At 52.6% G+C, this 25,786-nt stretch overlaps 2 protein-coding genes across 3 annotated transcripts; one reads left to right on the forward strand and one right to left on the reverse strand.

The window, feature by feature from the left end:
- The first annotated feature begins 227 nt into the window (after positions 1-227).
- On the forward strand, positions 228-4,523 carry SLC51B (SLC51 subunit beta). The gene is made up of 3 exons (XM_027123323.1): positions 228-502; positions 1,558-1,648; positions 4,199-4,523. Exons 1-3 carry the CDS (start codon positions 406-408, stop codon positions 4,401-4,403), a joined length of 393 nt encoding a protein of 130 aa, XP_026979124.1. The 5' UTR covers positions 228-405; the 3' UTR covers positions 4,404-4,523.
- On the reverse strand, positions 4,474-18,708 carry RASL12 (RAS like family 12). Of its 2 annotated transcripts, none has more exons than XM_027123321.1 (5): positions 18,056-18,650; positions 16,061-16,117; positions 10,013-10,086; positions 9,099-9,289; positions 4,474-6,433 (listed from the first exon to the last, which is right to left on the reverse strand). In XM_027123321.1, the coding sequence occupies exons 1-5, from the start codon at positions 18,159-18,161 to the stop codon at positions 6,058-6,060; spliced, it is 804 nt and encodes a 267-aa protein (XP_026979122.1). In that variant the 5' UTR covers positions 18,162-18,650; the 3' UTR covers positions 4,474-6,057. The 2 variants fall into 2 exon arrangements, with proteins under 2 accessions (XP_026979122.1, XP_026979123.1); XM_027123322.1 differs by having other exon boundaries at positions 6,062-6,429; positions 18,056-18,708.
- Positions 18,709-25,786: the final 7,078 nt, after the last annotated feature.

Here is a 25,786-nt window from a genome sequence, read left to right on the forward strand (position 1 = left end):
GCGAGAATTCTTTGTATATTCTAGATATCAGTTTCTTCTTGGAGAATGGGAGTCCCCTGCAAGAGTCCCACAGCCCATCAGTGTCAGTCCTCCTCACTCCCAGGTCTTCCCCACACATGATGAGTTTTCATAAAGATTTGAGTGACTCCCACTTCTATGGTCTCTGCTTCTCCAGGCCCCACCTGTTGCGGGAGTTCCAGCTGTTTTGGTCCTGAGGAGAGCTGGGTTTGGGCAGGGAGGGGAGAGTAAACTGCGGTGGGATACCCAGTTATGCTCTCTGCTTTGTCTCCAGCAGGCTTTGGGGCTTTGCAAAGAGCCAGAACCTAGGAGGCCAGGAGAGCACCTGGGGGCGAAGGGGCCTAAGGAATTTGTTGTCAGAAACATATCCCAACCAGGAGCAGTGGCATGGACTACAATGAGGAGCTTACTGGAGCCCCACCTGGCACCGAGGTGCCTCAGGAGCTGCTGGAAGAAATGCTTTGGTATTTTCGTGTAGAAGATGGTAAGTGGTGGACACAACACAAAGAGAGGAATCTGGTTGAAGCCCCCTTCATGGTCCCCTCCTCTGCAGCAGACTGCACGTTTCCTCTAAGCCAGGGACCGAGGCTGAGGGGTCTCACTACCCAGAGGGGTCTGGCTAAATTGCACCCTCCTCTTCTCAGGGCTGGCCACTCATTTACTCATCCATCCTGTCATTCACAAATATTTATTAAGTTCCTTCTGTGCACCAGGCACTGTTCTCAGCACTGGGGTTACAGAAGGGAAAAAACAAAAATCTCTGCCCTCATGGAGCATACCTTCTAGTGAAAGAGACAGAAAATCAACAAATGACTAAAATGCATAGTGTGCTGGTGGTGCATAATACGGAGAAAAATTAAGTGGAGAAAGGGAATAGCAGGTGTGCTGCAGGGAACATAATGTGGTCAAGGAAGGCCTCCCTAAGAAGGTGGTGTTTGAGTAAAGCTTGCAGGAGGTAAAGGAATTAGCCATGCAGATTATGTGGGGGAAGAACATTCCTGGTAGAGGGAACAGCAAACGCAAAAGCTCTGAAGCTAGATCCTGCCTCACTTGGGTACAGTGTGGACCAATCTTGATTATCCAAATTCAGATTAGCCACTTCACATATTGTCTGTGGGCAATGTGTTGAATCCAATTTAACTGCCACCCCTTCTTTCTTTCCTCCCTCCCTCCTTCCCTCCCTCCCTCCCTTCCTTCCTTTTCCCCTTGTACTGCACTTGGCTAGCTCCTAGCAAAACTCTGAAGACTGTGAAGTTTATCTTCACCCACACTCCTCCTTTGCCCACTATTATTACCCAGCTGCAGTGCTGTCTCCCCCAGGTAGATGAGAGCTTCTTCAGAGCAGAGATCTTATCTCCCTCTCCCCGCCCAACACTGGACTGGGAGTTCCCGCAGGGCAGGGGGCTCATTTTCAGCTTAGAGTCTCTCTACGATACCTGGCCCACAGCACAGGAAGGTTGATGCTGTGAGCTGGTCTGTTAGGGGCCTGAAGGGCACCCAGCCTCTCCTCAAGGTTCTGTCCTGTGTGTCCCTCCCCAGCAACTCCTTGGAATAGTTTCATGTTTGTCCTGGTGGCCGTGGTGGTCGTGATAAGCATTGTCTTCTTGAGAAGGAACACCCAGGCAAAAAGGTGAGGAGCTGGTCTGGGGGTGGTCTCTGGAGGGGGTGGGCCCTGCCCTCCCAAAGGAAACCTAGAGAGGGGTCATCTAGGGGCCTTGGCTGTCCACCCTTTGGGACAGCAAAATGCATCCTTTAGGGTCCTGTGAGAACCCAAAGCTGCTGAAAAACTGGCAACTGTCCCTGATGACACTCCTTGGCCCTGGCCAGCAAACAGGGCGCAGGCTGGTGGTGTATCTCAGAAGTCAGGATCTCTGGCTCTGGAGTCACACAAGCTGGGTTCAAATTCCAGTTCTGCCACTCAGTAGCTGGGCAAGACACTCAATATCTCCAAGCCAGCTTCTTCTTCTATAAATGGCAGTAATAACGGATTCCCTCCTCCTAGGATTGTGGCGAGTGCACAGTGGGGGCTTTTGCAGTTAGGGCTGTTCTTAAAGGGGAAAGCCTTATGCTGCTCCAAGGCCAAATGCAGGGCATGGAAAGGGACCTAAGATCAGTCGGTGCTCCTGGGGTAATTTTGACATCTTTATAACAACAGTACTCCTTAACCCTGGATACACAACCAAATCACCTGAGGAGGAACATTAAAAACACAGAAATCTGTAGCTCGCCTTGGAGATTCTGACACAAAGGGTGGGACCTGGGCATTGGCATTTTGTTAAACTCTCTGGATGATTCCAGGGCTAACTTCTGAGAGCTCCTTGAAGGCAGGGACCACATTTGACTCAATTTTGTTTCCCCAAGCAACTGGCACAAAGTCTGGCTCTAGAAGTCATTCAATAAATGCTTGGTTCACTCATTCCCATTCATTCAACAGTTACTATAGCCCTAGTAACTAGCAGTAACAACAATAATGAAACAATAATAATGAGAATCTCTCCCTCAGATCTGTATCATGTTTTACAATTTTAAAGGCACCTTCGCATTCTCTCACTTGATCAAGACAGCCCTTTAAGGGGTTGGCACAAATTACCTATTCCCACTGTACAGAATAAGGTCACTAAGGATCCATGGAAGGGTTGGCCTAACCTCCGTGCTCTTCCTTCTGTGCTATATGTTATGTCATCTATGAATCCTCCTCACAGTTCTGCTGTAAAGCCAGAAAGAAATAACCCAGTGCCCTTTGCTCACACTGCTAACTAGTCGTTATGAACTGCTATGGCCCAGTCATCATTCATTCCACAGAATAAGCTGAGCACCTGCCCTGCGCTAAGCTCCGCACTGAGAGCGGGGGCTGCAGGGCTGGGCAAGATAGATTCAGCCCTGGTCTTATGGAGTTTACAGTTTGGTGGGGAGATAATTGTAGTTTAGAGTGACAGGTGGCGACTGTGGGACATACAGAGTATTGTGGGAGCACAGAGATGGGATCTGGGGCCTGCGGGGCAAAAAGAGAGAGAGCAAGGGTGGGCTATGGAAGCCTTCCAGACCAAGGGACAGCACACGCCAAGCTCGAGGCGGGAGGAGGAGGGCCCGTGAGGCTGCAGTGTGGAGTGTGGGGAGGGCAGAGGGAGAAGGAGGCCAAGAGGCAGCAGAGCCCAGAGTGAACAGGCCCTGGGGGCCATCCTAAGGAGTTCAGGTTCTAGCCCATGGGCATTGGGGAGCCAAAGAAGAGCTCTGCACAGGGACATGAACGGCTTATGTTTTAGCAAGATCAGTCTGGATGCAGGATATAAAAAGACCCAGAGGGTATAGCCTCTAAGAAGGTGACCTTTCCTCTCTCACCCTGTCAGGAAGCATCCCCCTCGACAAGGTCACTTCAGAGACAAGGCAGGTGTCCTCAGAAGCAGCAGACACTGAGATACTCCCATATGGCCCAAGCAGATTGGGCGGTCGGCTCTAACCACAGCCAGGTCCCTCTGCCATGGCCAGGAAACCTAGAGGTGGATACTTTGAGTAGAACCACCTCAGAGGGGAGACATTTGGGAAGGTTATTGGAAGGAAGACGGGATCTTGAATGCCAGGTTAAGGAAGTGGGAGTGGGGAGCCACTGAAGGCGCTTGAGCTGGGGAGTGGTGTGTACGCACAGGGACTTTAGAATCGTGATTTGGCGTGTGTAGGCCAGTTTGGAGAAGTGAGCACCTAGCGGCAGGAAGATTAGTTAGGAATTTCCTGATTAGCTTGTCTAGAGATGGGGTGGAGTGAGGGTGGGGATGGGGTGTGGGGTGACAAGGACCTGCACTAAGTAGGACGACAGCCCTGCGATGAGAAAATGTGGTTTGGTGAAAAGAACACAGGACTCAGGGTCAGGAAACTTAAACGCACGTCCCAGGCATGTGCTCCTTTGGCCCTCTGAGCCCCATTACATCGCCTGTAAGGGGAGCAATAGTAGTTGAGCTCACAGGTGGCGCTGAGGGTTTGGTAAGGTGACACACAGACAAGTGTAAGATGTTTCTCTGCCAAACACCATGGCACCTTCTCGGCTTCTCCCGCAACTGTTCCCAGAACTGGGCACTGGATTTCTACCTCAAACTCACTAGCCCACCTGGGAGACCCAGTCCTGCCCCAAACACTCGCTACCCCAACTCAGGGAACTCACATTCCATAGTGTTTTCTCTCCTCCCAGAAATCAAAAGAGGCTGTCACCAGAAAAACAAACTCCAGAAGTCCTGTACTTGGCCGAGGCCAGAAACAAAGATGACAACAACCTGACCATCCTAAGAGAGACTTTGCTCTCAGAAAAGCCAAAGTTGGCCCAGGTTGAAGTGGACGTAAAAGACAGTGATGTGCCGCCAGTCATTCTTCCGGACCCCCGAGAATCTGAGAGCTAGTTAGGGTGCAGGGCAGTGCCCCCGTGGTGTTAGCAGACAGTGAGTGAACTGCAATCAAACTAAAACCCTGTTAGGAAAAAAACGAACAAAACCTTTTTATTAAAATGCTTCTGGATGTGGGCAGTTGGAATTGCATAGTCTGTTCAAATGGCAGTGGTCCACACACAAGCGGCTTGAAACAAAAGTGCAAAATCCAGAGCCAGCCTGTGGGTCAGGAAGCCTGGCCAGGACTCCTCACGTGGCCTTGAGGAGTTCACAGCCTCCCTCTGACCTCGGCTTCTCCGTCTGCAGAAGGTGGCTGAAGCCTGGGCAAGAGCTATTGTTTTCAATCCAAGCTCCTGAAAGGGCTGAGTGAGGAAGGGGCAGGATTCTGGACTCAGAATCCCCTCCCCCTCCCTTCCCCCACCACAGGCCACTCCTCTACCTGCTGGTCTGCTGAGGGTCCGTGAAAGACTTCCTTTGGGCCAGGGGCCCTGTGGTAAAGAGAGCTAGAAAACTAAGAAACTCCCTGCCTCTGAGACCCTTCTCTTGCTAACCGTGGGATCCCAAAGGAGTGTCGCGATCCCGTGTCTGAGCCGCCGTGTTGCAGTATAAGCTGTGGTGGCAAAGCCAAATAATTTATGCAAAAATCTGCTTTATGAACCAAAAATGCTTTCGGTGGCATCTTACAAAAGTGGACTGTGAACACGCAGACCCATTGCCAAGGGTACTAGGTCCTGCCGCACCAGACTACAAACAGAAAACTGTGCTTCTCCCTACCGGATGTCTGATACAGCCAGTTGTGGGCTCCCTGGAGTCCTGGGTGATTGTCACTGGAGAGAATGACTTTGTTCTGCAGTTTTGATCAGTAAACTTGAGAAGGCAGGTCCTGAGGGCCTGCGGACAGAGTCCTTGATTTAAGGTTGTAAAATACGGGGGCCCTGACTCCTGGTGGAAACACACAGGAGGCTCCCTACACTGGCCTACCCATGGCCCTCTCCCTCTGCCCTCATTGAGAGGCAAAGGACTGGAAATAGGCCTTCCCGGGACACCTTTGCTTCTCACAGGCTGTCCCGTAGGATTATTGCAACTAGATTTTACTTGGATAAACTGTGAGGTTTGTTGCCTGGGGGTTCTGTGAAGTCAGAAGGCAAGGGGAGGGCCAGGCTCTGGCCCTGCAAAACCTGCAGCTGCCCTGCCCTTCCCGTCCACCAGGAGGTGCTGGGACCTCAGGGCAGGATGCTCTCAGGCCCACACTTATGCAGTGCTTACTGAAGCTGTCCACCCAGAGCTGTCCACCAGGGGCCATATCAGGCCTGGCTGTAGATGGAGCGGGAAGGGGTGATGGCGCCACGATGGATGCTGCAATTTCCTTCCGCTTCAGGCTGAACCCAGGTCTCTGTGTTGTCACAGTGGCTGTTTCCTTCAGGGTGAGGGATGCGGTGGTTCCCATGGAAACCAAGGTCTGGAGGGAACAGGAGCAGAATTTCTGCCTGTCCCTGTTGCTCCTACAGTGAACTGGGTGTCAGGGACACTGCCTGGTGCTGGAGGAGGGGTCAGCTGTCCACCAGAGGGTGAGGGCTGCTGTTCCACCAGAAGGAAAGCCGGTGGTGAGAAGCCAGCTCCTGCCCTGCAGACTGCCCAGCGCTGAGCCTGGAATCCTGAGCAGGGGCCCTCAGAAGATCTTGAAGCCCTTCAACAGTGTCAGGGTGGGTGCCTTGCGCTTGCTCTGAGCCCGGGATGACTTTACAGTGACCAGCTTGGCCTGGGCCACGGCAGGAATCTCCTTCAGGCTAGCAGTAGAAAGTGTGTTGAAGGCGCAGCTGGCCAGCCCGTGCCGGGCCGTGAGTGGGGCCTGGTAATGCAGGGCCCTCTCCTCGGAGATGAAGAGGGGCCTGGCCAGGGAGTTCTTCTCCATCTCCCGCCGTGCCTCCCGTACTGCCTCGTGGAAGACATGCTGCACGTGCTCGAAGTCCAGGCAGGCAGAGACCTCGAAAAACAGGCACCCGAACCTGCCCGCCAAGGCCACGCCCTCTGCCTGAGTGACCTGCCTGGCGGGGAAGCAGGGTGAGGCGGGGTCAGGAGCATGCATCCAAGTCAGGCAGGCCCAGGCCTACACCTGGATCCTCACTTACTAGCTCAGTGACCATCTTCATCTCTCTGAGGCTCAGTTTTCTCATCAGTAAAATGGGATAATGAGAGCTGCCTCTCAGGGTTGTTAAGATTAAGAAGATGATTTGTGTCAAGTGCCTAGCACAGTCCCTGCTTAATAAGTGGCGGCTGATGTCACCGAAGCCAGAATTTCAGAACGAGGCCGAGGAGAAGGGAGAAGCTGGCCCAAAGTCCCTGGCTAGACCCTGCCTGTGGCCAGAGGAAGATGGGTATTCCCAGCCCCACATCTCCTTGACTCCCTTGGTCAGGAAATGAGCCACCCGCAGCCCTGGCATGTGGGATCAGCTCTGGGGAAAGGCAGTGGTCTGGTTGGAAGGATGTGAGACCACAGTGTCCACAGAGGCCTGGTGGGCCGAGGTCCTGACTCAGAACGCCTGTGGTCGGCAGAGGTCTCAGGGCTCGTGGCAAGGAGTTTTGTCTGCTTGCCCAGGAGAGAGGCAGGAGAGAGCAAGGGTGACAGCACGAGAGAGGGAGCAGCACCTATTCCCAGCTTCATCCTGTACCACTTCCCATGATGATGAGATCGAGTATTTGTAACTAGGAAGGTCCTGAAAGCCATGGGAATCAGGGTGAGAGAAAAATACTGGCCCTCGGATAGGTCGGATGTCCAGAAGAGGCAGGGGGCAGGCGGGGGGGAGGGGTCCCTGAGGGCTGGAGGCCAAGGTTTCAATGGCTAAATCTCACTGCTGAGCTGCCTCACCTGCCATTCCTGAGGACAGTGGCACAGCCTGGGAGCTGAGAGGGGACACCAGGGTGGGTACGGTGGGAAAAGGTTTCTGAGCCAAGGTTAATTTGGCAGGAGCAAAGGCTGCAAGTGGGCTAGCTCAACAGACAGAGGGAATGACTGGGACAAAAGCGTCAGGGACAGAGCACCTGATCCATTCCCCAACCGGGGTCGGTGTCCTGACTGTCAGCTCACAGATTCCTGAGCAACTCCTTTTGAAAGAATACTTGGTATTACGTGCCTTTGTGATGAACTTGAATCTGAAACTTCGTCACTGTGGGGCTTGAATAATGAGCTTTCGGAAACAAGAACCCCACACGTGCATGCGTGTGCGTGAATGGATGAGCCGGGCATATAACATTATTACCCTTTTTCTTATTTTGGCGTAGCCTAGCGAAAATGTTATCAGTGGTTATCACCGCTCTAACCCACATTTTACCCTTTAGCTGCAAGACACTCATGGGAGACATTGACCAATGCTCAGCTAAAAATTACATTGTCTGTGCCCATCAAATCCTGACCTACCAACCTTGGGACTTGACCAAAGAAGGAAGTGGGGACAAATCTCATGACTCCTTAGGGAAACGATGCTGCTTTGCTCTTTGCCCCCAAACCACTTTTGGACAATCCCACTGGTAAATATTGGGACCAAAACAGTGGCCTAGTTTTTTTCCTCATATTTAAAACTGGTTTATTCACAATCCAGTCTTCTGATCCCTATTCTAGGCTCTGCGGGATCTGTGATTCCTCAAAGACTACCTTTTGGCTTTAAGATCACACAACTTTGCTCATTCCCTGAGATGGAATTTGTCTGGGTCTGAGGGTCTGCCCACTTTTGAAGGCTCCTACCGTGAGCACCCTTCATGAGACCACACCCCATTTCCCCACTGCCCATCAGCCCCGATCTATACTAAGTGTTCCCTCCTTCCTAACATCAGTCAGTGGGCCTTTGGGGCCTGGGGAAGAAGGAGTGACCAGCCCTGAGAAGGAAGGGACGGGAGGAAGGCTGGTGGGGGGTGCCCTACCTCGCAGGTGGACTGGCCACACAGGACGGATGTGCTGGAGAGGGCCAGTGGGGTCACCCATCAGGTGGAGGCAGCACAGTCTCAAACGCCTCAGGGGCCAGGCGGGCAACTTGGGTGTGTGGGGAGGGTGGAGGTAAGCCATGGGGAGTGTGAGGCCTGTGTTCAGCTGGAGGGGGCACGCCCCACCTCAAAGCATTCCAATTCCGGCTCTTTTAAAACACTGTGCCAGCCAAGCAAAATACGGCTGCAGCACTCGGTGGTCATCTGTCCTCTGGCCCAGTCTGTGGTCTCCGATTCAACTCCAACTCTTTCTAAGAGAACCTGCCCTCAGCACAGCCAACTGCGGGAATGAGCCTGGGGACCACGCTTGGGAGAGGCGAAAGCTGGTTGGACCAGGGCAGACACCTGACCCAGGTGGCCAATTAGAGCCTCTCTCCCCAGAATTGGAATTGGGCACTGGATGACCAGCCAGCTGTGGGGAGTGGAAACAGAAGGTCATATAGTCTCAGGAAAGCAAGGGTGAGGCTGAGAGAGACCTCAGAGCCTCAGGAGGATGGGAGGAGTGGCCTCTCTTCCGACTTTCAGGGTCCAGCTCCTGTGCAGCCCAGATGCTCTTCCCTTCCTGCCCTTGGCTGCCTGGAAGCCCTGCCCACTGTATCCTTACAACACACCCCCTTCTATCTACATCCAAGGGGATTACTCTTCTTAGCAGCCAAATAATCCCTGAAGATGACACCGCTTTTACGAGAAAGGAGAAGGCGAGCTCTAGGGTGTGGGACAAAATGCCGCACTCACCTGTACTGGGCCATGTCCAGCTTGTTGCCCAGCAGCAGAGCAGGGTAGCTGCGCTGTGTCTCCTTCTCATGCAGAGCGAGCAGCTCCAGGTAGCTGCTGCTGCCCTCGAAGCTCTGGCGGTTGTCGACGCTGTACACCACCAGGAAGGCGTGGGCCCAGTTCAGGTAGCGCTCACAGTTCCTGGGGGTGTCCTGGGGCAAAGGAGGGCAGCCTCTGTCAGGGGCAGAGGAGGCCAGGGTACAGGCCTTCACCTGAGCTGTCTCATGCCACTTCCCCACTCCCTGCATCTCTGTATATTGTTCCCCAGCAGGGCCCTTTTCAAAGGGGCGCTTGAGTGTGGATTTGGCCTGTTGTGAAAGGAGACATTGTTTCTGAGCCTCACTCCCACCACCCAGCCACAGACTTGGAGACCTCGGCCTCTGGGGCACAGAGCCAAGACTCTGGCATGGCCCCTACAGAGACCTGGCTGTGCCTGGGCACTGCTGGTTTTGGGTCAGGTTCACGGTGCCCCTTTGGCTTCTGAGAAGAACTGGCATCCAGCCTTGGCGGGGGTGGTGAGGACACAGGGAGATGTATGTACTGGGCGGCGGGGCAAGGCTGGGCCAGGGGAGCCTCTGTGTAAATACGTGTGTGCACCTGTCTCCATGCGTACACAGGCATCAAGCCCCAGAGCACAGAATCTCAGAGCTGACACCAACAATCATCAGGTCTCCCCAGGCCCCTTCCTATCCCTTCTCATTTGGCACATCAATAGATTCAGGCCCAGAGAGGTCAGCACCTCAATCAGGGACGCAGAGCAAATTGGAGCTTAAAAGGTTTACAGAGTCCCATCTGAGGTCCACACTCTGGAAGCAGGACTTCCCAAGAGGCTGCACTGACTCTCAGCTCTTCATGGGTCATGGGGGTAATGTTACCAGGTCTGCAGTGTCCATGACCCTCAGGTGGACAGGCTGGTGGTCCACGGTCTCCTCAGAGCTGTAGGTATCCTCTGCAACACAGACGGTCAGCCCAGTCAGAGGCAGGGCAGGCCACTCGATGGTAGGCTGGGTCTGAGTCCCAGCTTCCCTTTGCTGGATCCCTGTGCACCCCTGGGGGACTTGCTCTGGGGCTGGCTGAGCCAGGACCACTGGAAAGACCCTGGCTCTCACCCACATGGAGGACACGGGCAGACCCTCCCACCAAGGAGATGCTGCTCCACCTGTCATGGCCCAGAGCACCCGAGGGCACTCATAGAACATGCCACAGGGTATGGGATTGTGTTCTGGGTCCACCCACCACACCTGGAGGATGGAGTGTGTGTGGCTCACGGGCCCAGCAGGAGCAGAGGCCTCAGGAGCTGCACTGCCAGCCCCTCCTACCTGAACCCCAAGCTTCTCCACCCCCTTCTCTCCAACCACAGTACCCAAGGACAATCAGGACAACCCTCTGGCCCCCGGTGGGGAAGGGACAAGAAAGGAGAAGCACACAACATGATTAAGGCAGGGGCCGGGGGCGGGGGGCAGGGAGGTGGGTCAGACCCTGTTTAGAAGACCCGAGAAGGAGGGGCAGGGGATGGGGGAGGGAAGGATTGGGAGTTTGGGATTAGCAGAGGTGAACGATTATATACAGGATGGATAAACAACAAGGTCCTACCGTATAGCACAGAGAACTATATTCAATATCCTGTAATAAATCATAATGGAAAAGAATATTTTTAAAAATGTCTCTGTGGGCTTCCCCGGTGGTGCAGTGGTTGAGAGTCTGCCTGCCGATGCAGGGGACACAGGTTCGTGCCCATGTCCAGGAAGATCCCACATGCCGCGGAGCGGCTGGGCCCGTGAGCCATGGCCGCTGAGCCTGTGCGTCCGGAGCCTGTGCTCCGCAACGAAAGAGGCACAACAGTGAGAGGCCCGCGTACCGCAAAAAAAAAAAAAAAAGTCTCTGTGTATAACTGAGTCACTTTGCTGTACAGCAGAAACTGGCACAACGTTGTAAATCAACTATATTTCAATAAAGAAAAAGAGGTTCCAAGAAGGTTTTACAAGTAATCCTTGTCAAAATAATAGCAGAGGAATCTAGGATGGTTGAAAGTTTTAGGTTGGAGATGGGAATCAAACCCAACTTCAGCTACTTTTTAGCTGTGTGCCTTGGTCAAGTCATTTCAGCATTCTGAGACTCTGTTTCCTCATTTTAAAATAGGGATGATGTGATAACACTGGCTAACAGTTTTCAGGTTTTTACTCTGTGCCAGGCGCTGTGCTAAATGCTTGTCCCTGCACCATTCACAGGGCTGCATGAGGACTGGATGGGCCGCTAGGCATGGGGCCTGGCCCTCCACAAATGCCCGGTAAAGGACAGTGGGGACATAGTGCTCCAAAGTTTCCAGGGCAGGTTCACATTCCTAGGTGATTTTTTTTTTTTTTACTTTTTATTTTGAAATAATTTTAGACTCATGTAGAAGTTGCAAAATAGTACAGAGAGTTCCTGTGTACTCTTCCCCCCCTCCCCCCAATGTTAGCACCTTACATAACCATAGTACCATGGTCAAAACCAGAAAATTGACATTGGTACCATACTATGAACTATACCACTGACCTTATTTGGATTTCATAAGTTTTTACAAATTGTTTCTCTAAGTTCTCATGACCTCAAACCTGAGAAAGTATCAAGTGGCCAGGCCTGCAAAGAGGACCTCACTGTCACAATCATTCTCCCTACCCCCAACTTTCCCCTGTGCCACTGGCCCACACATGTGAGTGTACTTGGCCCTCACCTTTCCCTGGGGGTGGTGGTGCCCCTGTGCCCCAAGTGACCCCAAAGAAGAACCCCCTGGGCAGAACTGGAGCCCTCTCTGCCTGTTGGTAGCAGCCACTGTGAGAAGCGTACCCCCCAGCCGTGGCGGAATTCTCTCTGAGGGCCATTGGCAGCTAAGCCAGGCCTGGACACACGCCAGGTCCACTAGCAGCCGGCAGGAGTAATAGACAGCTCCCATCCCCAGCCTGCTGTGGGGACTTGGATAAATAGCCGTTCTTGTTCAAAGACAAAAAAAAAAAAAAAAAAAAAAATCTCATGGAAAATATGCCCCAAATGTTTAACTATATTTGGTGCAAGAAGAGCTGCCCCTGGATACCTATATCTCCTTCAGATTTTTCTTTATTTTCCTGCCAGAGTTGTCTGATGCATGCCTTTTAGGTGCTTCCCAGCTTCTGTGCCCAAACAGGCACCATGCTGTGCCCAGCCCAAGGAAATATATTAGCCCAACCTTGGTCTCCTACAGTCCCTTAAATGCAACAGCCTTTTGAGGTTGCTGTTAGCTCTTCCATAGAGAGATGACAGGAAGGTGAGGCCCAGAAAAGAAGAGAACTCTCCCACAGCCACACAGCACCCTATCAGAAGGAACTTGAACTTGGGGCTCTACAGTGGGACCCCCTCACTCCCTCTGCTCAGTGGACAAGCCAATTCTCCAGCTCTATCTGTGCAGAATACAGGGAAAGAGCAGAAGCTCCCCGTCCAGCTGATGCTGTGGAACATGCATGGGCAAAGTGGAGAAGGCTCAGAGGTCATGAAATCATCTTATCCAGCTCCCTCCCCCTTTGCAAGTGAGGTGACTCCAGGGGCTGGGGGTGCAGTGGGGGCTCCAAGTCACAGTAATGTCCTGCCTCCCCATCACAAAGTCCCTGCCCTCTGGTCATTCTAGAGTCCTTTACTAAATACGGGTTTCATAACTGCTAGTTCTAAATAACATTCTTAGGACTTAAATGCTGAGAAAAGATCCCTTTCCCGAACTATTTTTCTCTCATTTACAGCAATAATTTTTAAAATGTCACTAAAGGAGCTCTGGTCAGAGTGTGTATGGGACGATGCTTCAGAAATGGTGCCTGTACCCTTGCTGGAGCAGGATGAGGAGAAGAGCGGTGAGAAGCTTGTCATTCTGCCCTGGGCAAACCAGGTGAGATGCCCCCAATCCCTCTGTGAGAGGAGGGTGTCCTCCTGGATACCCCTGCTCGCTTCCTGGAGTGCTCAGCACAGGTGAAGCCCTTTCACAGGCACTGACTCTCTTGGCTCCTACCAACTCTAACAGTCACAACCTATAACAAGGCACAGCTCACACACAGAGCACAGTCTATTAGTCCTATCTTCCAGATGGGGAAACCAAGGCTCAGAGAGCCCAGTGCCACACAGACTTCTGACTTCAGGTCCTCGATAGCATAAGGCCACCCTTAGTGGAGGGCAACTGGAGTGGTGTCTCATCTTCCTTTGTACCTGAGGTTCTCCATGATCTTAGGCAAACCACTGAGCCCTCTCTGCCTCAGTTTCTTTACCTGTAAAATGGGGATAATAATAGGAGCTCTTCTTTAAAGGGTAATCCTAAAACCAAAATTCAAATCCCATGTTTAACAGCATCTGTGTTGTGCCTAGCACTGCACTCCAAGCTGGAGATAGGAATGAACATCACAGGTGTCCACCCTCAAGAGGCCCCTTTGAGCTCAAGCTCTTGGAAGGTGTTTGAAAAGGGGGAAAGGGTGGGGCTTCCCTGGTGGCGCAGTGGTTGAGAGTCCGCCTGCCGATGCAGGGGACACGGGTTCATGCCCCGGTCCGGGAAGATCCCACATGCCGCAGAGCGGCTGGGCCCGTGAGCCATGGCTGCTGAGCCTGCGCGTCCGGAGCCTGTGCTCCGCAATGGGAGAGGCCACAACAGTGAGAGGCCACAACAGTGCGAGGCCCGTGTACAGAAAAAAAGAAAAGGGGAAAGGGTGGTTTTACATCTCCACATGGCTAACTCTTCCTTGGATGCTCAGACCTTTCTCCACAGAAGGAAAGGCTCTGGTCCGAGAGTCCCCTCCTGTTGCTGGAACCAGCCATGGGATAGTGGTGGGAATGTTCAGACAGTGGACAGGACCCCCAAGGAGCAGCACTGGCCTCCCAGAATAGCCGACAGGAGAGCGTCTGGCCATCTCTCCAGCTCAGAAGCTCTCAGGGTGTGGTACGAGACAAAAGGCTGAGGTGACTAACCACAGTGGAGCTGCCACACCCCCGCCTCAGACCATCTGACCACGCATTCCCCTACCAGTTCAGAACTCCAAAATTGCTCAACCAGGAAGCTCAAACCACCACTGTAATAGGTACCTCTGGTGGGACCCTGCCGGAAGGGTATGGATGGGGGACAGGAAGAAGAGAGACTGGAGATAGGTTGCCAAATAAAATACAAGATAACCAGTTAAATTTGAATTTCAGATAAACAGCTAATACTTTTTAGTATAAGTATGTTCCATGCAATATTTGAGGTAGGCAGAATCTGTCTTTTGAGCCACTGTCCTTGAGAATCTCCGTTTTCCCTTCCCAGACATCCCTGCTGTGTGCCTTCCCTTCCTACCCACTCCCCCACCCCGCCCATCTGACTTCATGCTCCTGTGTCTCACTCCCCTGGGCACTGACCTCTGCTAATCGATGGGCTCCCCTCAGACCTGCTGGTGACCCTGGCCCACAAAGCTCCTTGGGCCTGCTTCCTCCGCTGTAGCCGAGGGTCTGTGTCAAAGCACAGGCGGTCACACCAAACTTTGAGGAACAAACCCCTTAAGGACTGTCCGTGAGTTGCCTGCCCTGCATTCCTGACTTAGCCAGGGGACCCCCTCTGCTTCCTCTGCTTGACCCCTGGGGTTCTGTGTAAGATCTCCGTGGAAGAGGGGATTCTGCTACGTAAGGAATAAATTCTAAAAACCACTGGACCAAGTAGCCTTGACATCCCTTCCTGCTCTGACACTGGGATTCAACATCCCAGCCTGGACTGAGGGGCTGAGGGGTACCAGTGGGCTGAGGAGCCCTTTCCTTCAGGTGTGAAGGGCGCAATCCATCAGAGGTCTGCTGCCGGTGGTGCTGCACTGTGGAGGTTTCATTTGTGGGACCCCAGGGTCCTCCCGGAGCCCTGGGTTTCCTCAGAGGGCCTTCAGGGGTTCCACGAACGCCTTATTCAATTCTTATGAAGGGGGAAGATAATCTAAGACTGCAACCTCCGTTTCCAAAGAGCAAAGAGCATCCAGACACCCCATTTTTCTCAGTGGAAAGTTTACCATAAAGAAATGCTATAAATGTGAGCTTTAAGTTACAGTTATATTAATAAAATTCTGCTTTTACGTATTTAGATATTGGGCTTCCATGTAAGAGGTTATTTGAGGAAAAGGTCCTGCTGCTAAAATTAATTTTCAGAAACAGTGATCTAATTAACTTGGGCGAATCTCAGCCACCACAGATGGGAAGCCATTTGAGGAGAAAGAAGGAAGGAGAAGTGAATACGCATTCAATGTCTCCGTGGGTCAAGTATTACGCTACGTCTTTTACATGTGTTACTTCATTAATCCTCACAGTAATTCTCTGAGATAGGTATTTTTATGCCCATTTCACAGATGAGGAAACAGAAGCTCAGAGAGCTTAGGTGACTGCTTCAAAAGTGCACAGCCGATAAGTGACAAAGCCAGGATTCAAACTCAGCTCTGACACCAGGGCATCCCTTTTTCCAATACACCATCATGATACAGCTACCAAACAAGACTAGTTTTCTTGTGTGGTTAAAAAACTGGTTTAGAAGCCAGTATTACTAGGGAATTTCCCAAATGTCTTGTCCAGCTTTTGTGGAAAAGTACACGGAATAACCATCTGGAAGAAAAACACTTAATGGATGTGCATATTCTGCAATGCTCGATTTTTTTTTTTTTAAGTTTCATCATACTTCATATTTTAGGGCAAAGCAACTTCTCTCAGTTCTCTTAATTGGGCTAACCCCCAAGTTGTCTGGGGTGAGCTGAGGAAGGGTACATTTTTGGAACTTAAAACATTTTGTCGCATGGGCTGAGTCATCCTGGTGGCTCCTCCCCTCGGCCCCCAGATGTGTAGTCCTGGTCAGGCCTGGGCCCACCACGGCATATGTGTGTTTGCAGGGGAGATCCAAGTGGGCACGGCAGGAGGGACAGGGGGGAGTGGGCCCTTACCCAAGTTGGGGTCATATTCGCTGATGAACCTCCTGGTCAGAAACTTCACCGTCAGGGCTGCAAGAAGGAGAAAGAAGTTGGCTCAGTCTCCCCATCGTGTCTGGCTGCTGGGCCCTGGAGCCTGCCCCTCTCATTTTAGGGAGGACTTATCTAGCCTGTGACCCCTCTGCTCTCTGGAGAGCGGGGGAACTGGTTTGAGAGGCTCAGAGGAAACCAGAAATATGGGGAGCCATGTCCTTCCCGGTTGCATTCCGGGATGTTTTATTTTGGAGGGGGATGGCAGCGAGAAAACAAATGAGAGGCAAGCCTAAGGGGCGTTTGTGAAGACCCTAACTAAGGGGTCTGGACCCAGGCAAGCAGTTACCTTAGGGCCAACTTGCTGAGACTCTAAGTGAAGAGAGACCTCCCCCACCCTTGACAAGGCACAAAGACTCTGAAGTGTGGAGGCATTTATCCCAGCTTTGGCTACAAGCCAAAGAGAGAGTAAGAGCTGAGTTATCAGTGGGTGATCTCTGGGAGGGATATGAACCCCCGAATCCCAAGTAAACACACTCTAGTCCTCAGTCCTCGAGTCTTGGCTCTAAGGCCTCCACACTCATCATGGGAGGGTCACAGAACATAAAACCTGGGGAAGTTCTCCCCAGGTGGAATGCATTAACAAGATTGATTTTGTTCAGAATTTAACCACATAAAGCTGAGAGCCAGCCCACTACTATACTGAACTCTTAAAAAGTAATGCAGCATTTTAAAGAAGATCCTTAAAATTCTTTCCCAGGATTCCTAACAGTGTCAGTTTGCAAACTAATACCCAGGGAATACGTATTTTAAAATTTAAATTCTTTCATTCATGTAGTCACTGGCTAAACTGTACCAGTGACAGAGCCACAGATAACAATTTGATTTTCAAAGGGAAGAGGGCAAATCTTTTCTCTAGGAAAGCATGATCCAGAGTCCCATCTCTGAGCCAGGGCGCTGGCTTCAAAAGTGGAGAGTAGGCGCCCGGTGGGTCTCACAGCTGAGTCCATGATGGCCATTCACTAATGGCTGCAGCTGGAAAACAGCCAGTGGAGAATCCCCTCTGCCTTCCCCCCTTCAGCTGCCTGGGACTGGGAATGGTGGGGAGAGCGGTGAACCCTTTTTCTGGATCTTTGCCTATGGTGACACCCCCCCACCCCCACCCCCTGGGCTCCAGCTGGGCTCCAGCTGCCAAAGGTGGTGAAGGCAGAGTTCAGTGTTGATAGAAATGGCCTGAGTGTAAATCCAAGCGCTTTGTTCATTAAGGACAGGTCGGAGGCACCTGAGACCATAGTCCAATGTGTTTCCGTAAAGTCAAGAGAGGGGTTTGACTTGAAACAAATACATTTGATAAGAATTCACACTTTGTTGCAGAATCCCAGAGAATTGGGGTGGGGAGTGGGTAGCGGCCTCTCCCTGGGAAATCCCAAAAGCCAGCGACTCTTATCACCTTCCTTCGGGGGCCTGGGGCCCCTTCTCCCCTGGCCTAAATCAAGGAGCAGCAAGGCTGCGACTGAGCTCCGTAGGGGCCCTGGGCTGGGGATCAGTGCCTAACAGGTCCCTTTGGTGCCAGTCACCAGGGCTGACTGCTGGCCAGGAAGAGGAGATGGAGGGCGGTGAACGGCAAGGGGGAGACCAGCAGAGGACTGGGAGACACAGAGACAGAGGGGAGACAGCTGGGGTCACAGACAAGGAGGACACAGACACAGTAGGGAGACACAGAGGGAAAGACAGGCCAGGAAGAGAAGGCAGGTGAGAGCTGGAGGAGCTGAAAACAAGCTGAGGAAAACCAAGCAAGAGAAGCTGAGGCAAAGAAGGTATATACCATCACGGCGTCTCATCCAACCCACCTGGGCGCAAGAAGCCCCGAAAGCCAGTGGAAGAGCCTGCCCGCAAGCCCACAGCGCCCCATTCCCTCCACCGCTCCCTGTCTCTCGCCTCCCCGCCTGACCCCTTCCCTCCCTCCCGCACCCCACTCACCGGACTTGCCCACCCCGCGGCGCCCCAGGATGGCCAAGTTGACCTCGAGGGGTGCGCTCTGCTGCTGCCCGCTGCCCGCGCGGGGCTTCCCGAACACCGAGGACATGGCGACGCTGCGGAGAGGGAGACGGGTGCTGGCCTAAGGGCCCCGAGCAGCGTGCCTGCCCGTAGGGGCCCTCGGGAGCGAGTGGCGGCCTCTCTGGCACTCGCGGCCCCGGCGGCGTCGGCCTCCCGGGCCCCGCGCCTAGCAGGCAGCCTTCCCGCGGCCAGGCCCGACCGTGCGGGGAGGAGGGGCCGCGGGAGCCCGGCGGGCGGGGCCGCCCGAGCGCCGCCAAACTCCTTGTAAGGGCTGCGGAGACCCCTGAAAGCGGAAAGGATCTCCGGCCGGCCGCGCCCCCCAGGGCCTTGCTGGACCTCGAGGGCCGGGCGGCGCTGTCACCCTTCGGAGCGACCCCAAGACCCGGCGGGAAAGGACAAGTACCGGAGAGAGGGAGGCCAGGGATAGGGACACTGAGGGGAGGGATGGTTCCAGCCTTGTCTGAACCTCCACTCAGTCACTTCCCATCAGCACGAAGATCCACCCCTCCTTTTGTTTTACCCAGCTGGCCCCGCCTCCTCCTCCGGGAAGCCTGCCGGGTTCAACTCCGAGCCTGGTCCTTTCTCTGGATCACAAGCCAGCTCAGCCTTGGCACACAACTTCCCCGACCACATTACTCTGCCCTTCGGTGTGGGGACTCTCAGGCATCACTACAGAACCCGTAAAGAATCCTAGCTTCTGGGAACGGGGTGGGGGAGGGGCGGGGGGGCTGGGGGGGAGCTGGGGGGAAACGACTCTACTAAGATTTCATGGCCAATCTGGGTCCAACTTCAAGAAACCAAACCCATTCTGGATTACTGTTTTCTCCCTGATTGGGAGCTAATGAGTCCCATGTGTTTGTGGCCTAGTGTGTAAATGGGGCATTTTATTCTAAAACCTGGCACTCCCTCTTGCCTATGATTCTGGGATTAGTGGATGAGCCTGGCAGGGTCACCTGTCATTCCCCTTGAAACCCAGGGTAAATCTGGTCATGCTGGAAACAGGGCAAAGGGCTGACATGAGGAATCTGGACATTTAGGATCTAGTGCCAGCTCTTTCACTGGGTCACCTTAGGCAAGTCATCTCACCTCTTTGGGCTTTGGTGTCCCCATCTATAATACTAAAGGAAGGGGAAAATAAATCCAATTCAAGCCTAATGGAGAGTGACAAAATAAACCCTGGGTTCTATGTCTGAGTACTTTCTAGAACCCTGTGGGACCTCTCTTTTGGAATACACTCCAGGCTTGAGTGGAGAAAGATATGGGAGTCTCAGAGACTTCTCACTGCAGCCCTTCCCCTTCCAACCCCAAACCCCTATCCTCCCATAGCTAATCTACCCACCCATGTGCAAAAGAAACCAGGAAAACCCAGGTCAGCAGGCGGAGGGTCTGGAGTCAGAGCCTGATGGTAATAACTTCTCCTCAACCAAGAGAGAAAATTATTTTCCAGGACAGGACATGAATACCGACTCAGCCTAATAGTGTTTCTGGGAGATCATGGTAAACCAGCTGTGTTATTAAGACTCTAAGGTGTTGGGAGGAATTTGTTTATAGATTACACCCACAGGTCAGAATCGCTCACAGAGCTAATGGCCAAGTGTTTTCCTTTGAGTTGTAGAAGGAGAAAAAGTGGGAGCCAAGTTCTAGCCACATCCCTGGGCTGGCCCTAGTCCTGGGAGGACAGACTGGTTCTGGGTGGGGCTATGGGGAGACTCAGTCTCACTGGAGGACTGCTGGAGAGAGGGCAGGCTGTGGACCCCCAGAGGCCCAACTGGGAGTAAACCTGGGCTCTGCTACTTCCCTACTTATGTGATTCTGGGGGAGTTACGTTCCTTATCTTTAAGACTCAGACCAACCAGTAGATGGGAGCTGCAAGGAGGCAGGTTCTAGCTCAGTGTGAGTGTGAACTCTAATCACCTGAGCTGCCCATAGAAGGGACTACTGTCTTTGGAAGAAGTGAGCCCCCTGGCTCTGAAGGTAATCAAGGGGGTGACACTAAAAGGAGGTGTTGTAAGGAGACACCACAATGATTTGCAAGATGCGATGAGATGACCTTAACTCACTTCTATTTAAAAGATTTGAATTCTTTGCCAGCTGGTTACTCAGGCCCTCAGCTGTGACCGCTAAGTGCCCGAAGTCTGCCCCTCCTACGAGGCTTGGGAGGAAAACAGTGCCCATCTCACAGTTGCAACCACTCCCATTCCCCATCCTCAGCCTCCTCATCTGTGGGCTGCTTGTCCAGCACTCAGAAGTGCCCTTTGTGGACCAGAAAGGCTCTTGGAATCAGTCACTTACTGCCAGACTGTGGAATAAGCTACTTTGTCCATCTGGGCCTCAGTTCCTCATTTTATTACTCCCTGTACATTTTTTCTCACACATCACTGTGTTCTCAACCACTACCAACAGTTCCAAAATCTATCCAAAAACACAGTCAAAGGACTTCCCTGGTGGTCCAGTGGTTGAGATCCTGTGCTTCCACTGCGGGGGCACGGGTTCAATCCCTGTTCTGGGAACTAGGGTCCCACATACTGCGTGGCGAGTCCAAAACAAACAAAACAAACAAACAAACAAATACAGTCAAATAATTATGGAAATTTGATATAGGAAATTTGAAGTGCTGAGTCAGACCTAAAAGATTAAAATATAAAAATTTCAACATTTCCACCTATGTCATTCCCTGGGGGGTACAATTTATTGAAAGGAATAGTCATTGTTTTTATACACAAATACCATCACCAAATTATTGACCTGTCTTGGGGATTTTTTAAAAATCTATGAATAATGTTGAGCTGAAAGGACTCTGATTTAAAGGATTTGAAATACACGTGTTTCGAATTCCTACCAATGAGAAATCATCATTGACTCTCAGGTGCCCTTCTTGGTCTATTTTTCAAAGACCCCAAACTCATTCAGAATTCCCAGAGCTGCAATATAATTAAATATCTATTAGACTAAGCCAATATGATAATAATCTCCTTGAATTATTCACAATGCTTAATGCACTTCTCTGTTTTTGTTTTTTGGGGTTGTTTTTTTGCCGTATGCGGGCCTCTCACTGTTGTGGCCTCTCCCGTTGCGGAGCACAGGCTCCGGACATGCAAGCTCAGCGGCCATGGCTCACGGGCCCAGCCGCTCCGCGGCATGTGGGATCTTCCTGGACTGGGGCACGAACTCGTGTCCCCTGCATTGGCAGGCGGACTCTCAACCACTGCGCCACCAGGGAAGCCCCACTTCTCTGTTTTGTATCCATCTGTTCCTTATTATCATCCTAAGAGGTAGTTATCACACCCATTTCATAGTGGAAGAGTTACAGAGACACCTCGTCTTTAAAATAGGGATGATATTAAGTATTAGATGAGATAACATGAAAATATTCCACCTAGAGGTTTGTCCATAGCCCAAAACAGCAAATGATAGTTCCCTGCACTCCCCTGGACACGAATAGCTCACACTTCTCACCCAACTGCCAAGAAGCCACAACTGTTTAGTGACCAGGAATTTGGGCACTTTGGGTCAAGAGAGAGGTTATTCTGCTAGGGTCAGTATCCCAACCCTCCTTATCACCACCTCCCCACATTTGAGGCTCTTATAAGGGGCCCTGGGGCCCTCGAACTGCAGAGGATGTGGCCCCTCACCCAGCAGTGGGCTTGCAGCAGGTGCTCAATAGGTGGCTCTGGAGTGAGTGGGGCACATACAGGTCTAGACAGGTAGGACTAGATCCTGCCCTTGCCACCCACCCCTACTCCCACCCCCAGAAGCCATTCCACATAAAGCTAACCTTTTGGGACCGCTTTGTGATGTCACTGCATTCCCTGGAGGCACAATATGACAACCACTTCTGTGATTTTTCAATTATAAATTCAGATGTCAAAACTGAACAGAACCTTAGAAGTCAGATCCAAGCTCCACTTTACAGATGAAGAACTGAGGCCTGGGGATTTCCCTGGTGGTCCAGTGGTTAAGACTCCACACTCTCAATGCAGGGGCCACAGGTTTGATCCCTGGTTGGAGAACTAAGATCCCGCATGCTGCATGGCATGGCCAGAAAAAAAAAGAACTGAGGCCTGGACAGGTTGGGTAGCTTTGCAAGCCAGTGGTAGTACCAGCATCAAAGCCCAGCAGGAATCCTGCCTCCTAGTCCAGTGCTCTTCTTCAGGTCCAGGCAAGCTCATCACTACCCTGTGTGCAGAAATACCACCATGGGTGGCAAAGGCCAGGGGTCACCCATCAGGCAGGAGGGCCAGGAGGTCACAGTTGGAGGGAACTTCAGTCTCATATGGTTCAACACCTTCATTTATAGTGGAGGGTCGGAAGGGAATTTATGCAGGGTGGTGGAGCTGGGCCCAGTCCTCCACCAGATTGCAGGCTCTCCTGGGTCAGGGGTTGTGTCTCCTCCATCAGACTGGGGATTCCTACTTAGGTTAGGGCTCAGAAGTCCACCAGATCTTAGGTTAGGGCTCAGTCCCACCAGATCTGTGCATGCGTGTGTCTTGTGGGGAGGGAAGTTCCCCTGCTCCCTTCCCAATCACTGCAGGTAGAGAGATGTACAAGGTGGGGCGTGTGCTCTAGAAAGGCTCAGGGTCTAACACAGAGCCCCTTTCCTTGCCTCCACCCTCAAACTTGCTAAGTAGAGAGGGGGGTTGGTGTGGGGTCGGGCAGAGCCTGGGAACTCCGTGGGCTGCCCACAGCCATGACAGTTTCCTTGTCCACTCCAAGTCCCAGAGGGACATTTGTTGTCCGGGTGGAGGAAACTCTCACCAGCTGCAGAAAACACCCCACTGGGGCCTTGGGCACAGGGCCAGAGTGCTGATCCTGGACTCAGCCTCAGAGTCATGACCCCCCACCTTGGTTGACCCCCTCCGCACTTCCTGGCTGCTGAGGGTGGGAGCCGGGTGTGTGCACTAGCCCTCCAACCCACTGAAATCAGGGATGGACTTGTGAAAAACTGGGACTGGGAGGGAACTTCCGCCAGTAGGGATTCGTGCTCCTTCCCACTCCTGCTCTCAGGAGAGGTGCAGGGAGTGGTTCTGTCTACCAGTTACTAGGTGCCAGGAACAGGCCATCTGGGGAGGGAACTGTGGCCCCCTGGGGGTCAGCCCCTTCCCCACCCGCCCCTTCGTTTGAGCCTGGCAGGAGGCAGCTGCTTCCCTTCCTGAAGAAAAGGCTGATGCAGGTGAGGAGAGGCAGCTGGGCTGGGTCCTGGGGTCAAGTGGACGGGGTTCAATCCATCCCACAACTTCATTCATAACCAAGGCAAAGCCCATTCCATGTCTAGGCATCCCTTTCCTCATCTGTGAAATGAGAACAGTCAGACACTCTCCCTATCCTTGAGACCACTAGCAAGGACAGAGTCAGGACTGGGCACGGCAGAGCCCACTTTCCTCCAAGGAGGGGCTGTCATGCTTTCAGCCAACGTCTAGCCTCAGGGAAGGAGAAAAGCTGGCAGAGGGCCTGGGATAGTATCCGTGGGGACTCCTGCCCACCCCCTCTATCTCTTCCTCCTCTTCCTGTCTGGTCTCTGGGGCAGAGTCTTGCATATTTCTGGCTGCTGCCTCCAGGCTTCTGGCTTCCCAGGCTCACACAAGTGGTCCCCACATCCCAGCCCTGCTCTAATGGGGTGAACTGGGTGGGAGTCCCCAGCAAGAAAGGCACACTTGTGTTGGGTCTGCAGATTCATACTTGAGGATCTGTGCATGCGTGTGTCTTGGGGGGAGGGAAGTTCCCCTGCTCCCTTCCCAAGTACAGCTTTATCGCTGTGAGCCACTGAGCTACCCCAGCCCTCCTGAAGAAGACCTGCTGCTGAACATCTCCTGAAAGGCAGATACATCCTACACAGGGCTGGGCCTCAGTTAACCCACCTGTAGAACAAGGTAGCAGGAGAAGATAATCACCAAGCTCCCTTCCGGCTGACATTTTGGAACCCGGAGTCTTAGGTGGTCACCCAGGAAAGTTCTGGGCAAGGTGGGCAGCAGGAGGCCTGGGGCTGTCTGCTTCCAGACCCTGGGCAATTCCCTGTCTGATCCTCTACTGTAAGTGAAGGGTGTGAACCATAGGAGACTGAAATTCCTTCCAACTGTGACCTCCTGGCACAAAGTGACTGCCCAGCATTTGTAGCACAGGGAGGAAGCAGAGCACAACGGTTAGAGACGCAGGCTCTGGGGTCAGACTGGCTGCACTCCAGTCCTAGCTTTGCTGCTCTCTGGCCATGTCATCTCGGGCATGTGAGTGAACCTCTTGGTGACTCAGTCTCCTCATCTGTGAATTTAATAATATCTGACTCATGCATGCTGTAAGCAATAAATGGATAATATCTATCAAACGAGGGGAAATAATAGTTATTTCTCACCTGATTGCTGCGAGGATTATAGACGTTCAAGTGCTCACAAAATGCCTGACAGTGCAATTTAAGTGTTGAATATTATTTCAAGAAGCCTGTCTCCTTCCCATCCACAGACATATAGTCCCCTCAGCAGCCCCACTTTCCTTTTCCCAATATCTGAGCTATACAGCAATGGGCGAGTGGGGAGTAGCAAGAGGGGAACAGACACCAGCTTCCCACACCCATCCCGAGTCAGGGAATACTTCCACATTCAGGGACTTACTGAACGTTCACCTGTTACCCACGCATTTTTACAGAGAAGGAAATCGAGGCTCAAAGAGAGATTGGTCTAAGGGCTTCCGTGGTGGCGCAGTGGTTAAGAATCCGCCTGCCAGTGCAGGAGACGCGGGTTCAAGCCCTGGTCCGGGGAGGTCCCACATGCTGCGGAGCAACTAAGCCCGTGTGCCACAACTACTGAGCCTGCACTCTAGAGCCCACGAGCCACAACTACTGAAGCCCGTGTGCCTAGAGCCCGTGCTCTGCAACAAGAGAAGACACCGCAATGAGAAGCCCGTGCACCGCAACAAAGAGTAGCCCCCCGCTCGCCGCAACTAGAGAAAAGCTCGTGCGCAACAACGAAGACCCGACGCAGCCACAAATTAATAAAATTAAATAACCATTAAAAAAAAAGAGAGCTTGGTCTAGCCCAGAGTCAGGGGCAGAGGCCCAAGCCAAAAGAAAACTTACTCTGGACCCCAGCCTGGCCCACTCTAAGTGTTCCACCTCTGCCTCTCCCTCCGGCACCCGAGTACCCCTGCCCCACCAACCGAAGGCATGAGCTAGGTATTCATCCCGTCCTTGCTCTTTCCCAGCTGAATGACCTTGAACAAGTCATGTAAATTCTCTGAGCCTCATTCCGAACACTGTACAGACACTGTCGAAATACCGTGAAACAGGTGTTATTATTGGCCCCATTTCGAAGAAACAGAGGGTCAGAGTTAGGGTACCTGCACGAGGGCTTATAGCTGCTTTAGTGCAGGTTAAATGGGATATTTTGTAAACTGCCCTCATAGTGCCCTGAATGCACTAGGTGCCCAGTATATGGTCACCATTATTACTATTTTTCTTACGGAAGTGAGTGACCCGGCAGGTCTCCAGATGCCCTCCGGGCCCTCGGCCATCCAGCCCGCTGGCCACCACATCACATGAGCCGTACTATCTTTAGCCAGGAAGATATTTATATGCCCCGGGTAAGTTTTTGCTGGTACGGGGGAGCCCCGGAGTCGGTGATCGCTGCATCCAGGTCCCCGGAGGCGGCCTCCGCGCCTGGGCCCGCC

The sequence above is a fragment of the Aethalodelphis obliquidens genome, unplaced genomic scaffold, assembly GCF_003676395.1.
Source record: "Aethalodelphis obliquidens isolate GAN/ISIS:26980383/991018 unplaced genomic scaffold, ASM367639v1 scaffold26, whole genome shotgun sequence".
Taxonomy (NCBI): Eukaryota; Metazoa; Chordata; class Mammalia; order Artiodactyla; family Delphinidae; genus Aethalodelphis; species Aethalodelphis obliquidens.